At 41.0% G+C, this 2500-nt stretch overlaps 1 protein-coding gene across 1 annotated transcript in view; it reads left to right on the top strand.

Moving 5' to 3' along the window:
* LOC137983348 (uncharacterized) overlaps positions 1-1990 on the top strand; it is a 6130-nt gene extending 4140 nt beyond the window's left edge. The window contains exon 2 of the mRNA XM_068830551.1: positions 1-1990. This exon is cut by the window's left edge and continues 1549 nt beyond it. Within this exon, the coding sequence (XP_068686652.1) occupies positions 1-1913 (1913 nt within the window). The 3' untranslated portion in view covers positions 1914-1990.
* Positions 1991-2500: the final 510 nt, after the last annotated feature.

Raw genomic sequence — 2500 nt, 5'->3', positions numbered from 1 at the left:
ACACCTATACTTCCCCTAAACGAAATTACAAGTATCCACAGCAAAAATGGAGGAATCAATACAAGCATTTATTAATGAATTGCACTCCCAACCAATTGCCGTCCAGTGAACAACCATCAACAGTAGTACTCGGCTCTTTGACCAGCAATAGAGTTGGTAGCGTCAATGAAAGGCAGAATTTCTCTGACAGAGCAAATGCAAGTGAATCTATTAGAAGGTGCATGCAGACAGGTGCACGTGTTCAGGTCGTGCCACAATCACAAAGGTTCGCCCGGAACGTTACACATTGCTCTAATAGAAACGCTGATTCAGGTGTTAAAATTAATTTACAACGTCAAGAAGACGGACGCCCGAGGAATCCAACAACGGAGGAACCTCACGCAAGCATAGGCGCAACCAAGAAAGTATTAAAACTTATTGAATTACTGGACAGAAGACTGTGCTCAAAAAACGACTCCCCGCAAATAAGAGAACTGTTGCTGGGTTCTGCCTCTCGAGGTATCTCGGTCAATCAAACTACAGCGAAGAACAGTGCTTCGAAGAAGGCGATTGATATATTAATAAGTGGAAAAAATGGCTTGTCGAGGGAAACAGCAAACGTTCACGCTGTCGACTCATCTCGTTCCATTTACGTTGATGAGAGTGACTTCGTGATGAGTAAAGAACTTCGAGAAGAACATTCGAACCAATCATTACGAAATGTTTTAATTTCGTCACAAAGCTCGGCTGAAGGAGGCTGGTCTGAGAAGTGCACTCTAAAAACGAGCAGGAATCCAACTTTTCCAGGGCACGAAGGACAACGATTATACAGCAACGAGAGTCTGCAAGGGCCGACTTCGGTAAATCACAAACAGTATGGTCCTTACAGGACTTTGACAGACGTTGTCTGGAGAGGCAATCCTCGTAAAATGGGACCTGCATCATCCACCAGTGCTCAGCAAAGGAACAATGCCAGCAAACAAGCATATGGAATAAGAGGACGCCAAGATGCTGAAATTGTGATCGATCCAGTTTCAGAAATCGACTCTCGAGCCCAATCAACAATTTATTTAAACTCTGAAAATGCCCCTAAAGAAACAAAAATTCACGGTCAGAAGTCAGATACTTTACCGCCATCCAAAAGAACGGTTCAGATCCATGAGTCATACGATAACGGTGACAAGGATGGCGTTGTAGAAGTAATTATTTCGGAACCCAAACGACAATCTCCACTGAGAATAACCTTTGATTCGGACAATGTTAACGATATTACAACCAAAACCGGCCATGAGCACTTTGTAAAGAATAAGATGGCAGCAAATCTAGCTATGAAACCTGCGACAAGTAAAACAGGCAAAAACGTCAATTTATTCAACGAACGCAATCTTCCGCCAGAAATAATAGACGAGAAATATGAAACGCTTGAAACTAACCAGCAGAATAGCATTAAAGAAAGGAAATTACAAACAAGTGAGACAAATGAAGTAATTAAAGCGACAACTGAAACTTTTAACAATGAAGGCGATTTCCACCACAAAACAATTTTTAACCAGGAAGGCACGATCGAAGACGATGAAGCAGCCTTTCATTCGTCAGCGAATGACTACATATGTTGTTCTGTAAGTGCGACGGCTGGCGTCGACGGAAATGATATAGAGAAAGAAATTGGCCCACCTGTTCGAAACGATCCTGGACCAAATGATAATAACAGGGCAGTTCTTTCTGAAGTATTTCAAAAATATGAGAAGGGGGCATTGTTAAAAAATGCGAAACAACGAGATCGTCTGGTGAAAAAAATTGAGAACACCCGAGAGAGAATAGCTCAAGAAAATATTGAGTGGAAAAAGAAATACCTTCAAAGATTAGAAACACAACTTAAGAAAAAGCTCTTAAAACTTTGCGGTGAAACGGGGCTCATTGAGACAGACAATTAATTTTACTAACTTCCCTAGTGCTAGTATCCTATCATATCTTCTTCAGCCAATTTCATTAACTGAATACAAAAAGCGCACGCATGTGTGTCATTTGTCAATCAATACAACCGTGGATTCAAAAAGAGCAACATGGACAATCTGCACGTATAGATGGTTTTCAACTAACGTCACAGCAGCCACGTTGGTTCAGAGAACAATAGAGAAAAAAGTCATTTGGGAATGCGACTCTCTTATAATGCAAAACATCAGCCATAATTGGCTATTGATTTTTGCACCAACATGGCCGTCTCATCACGTGATTGAAAACCATCTATGTCCTTCTTCTTCTTCTTCTTCTTCTTCTTCTTCTTCTTCTTCTTTTTCAGATCCTCAATCACCTTTCTCGTCGTGGAAAACGAGTCTTTTACGAGTTTTATCTGTGTTTTGTAGCTATTGTTAGCGCAGACTTGCACGGGTGATATACTAGGCGGCTAGCATGACCTTCTTTTCGTTATCGCCATCTTGGATATAACGAGTAGTGCTTGGATCGATTTGCTCACTTTAAATTTATCTTCGTGTTTAAAGATCACGGGCTCGCAAAATATTAT

Source organism: Montipora foliosa, chromosome 13 (genome assembly GCF_036669935.1).
Source record: "Montipora foliosa isolate CH-2021 chromosome 13, ASM3666993v2, whole genome shotgun sequence".
NCBI classification, from domain to species: Eukaryota; Metazoa; Cnidaria; class Anthozoa; order Scleractinia; family Acroporidae; genus Montipora; species Montipora foliosa.
This window is presented reverse-complemented; position numbering and strand designations above follow the sequence as displayed.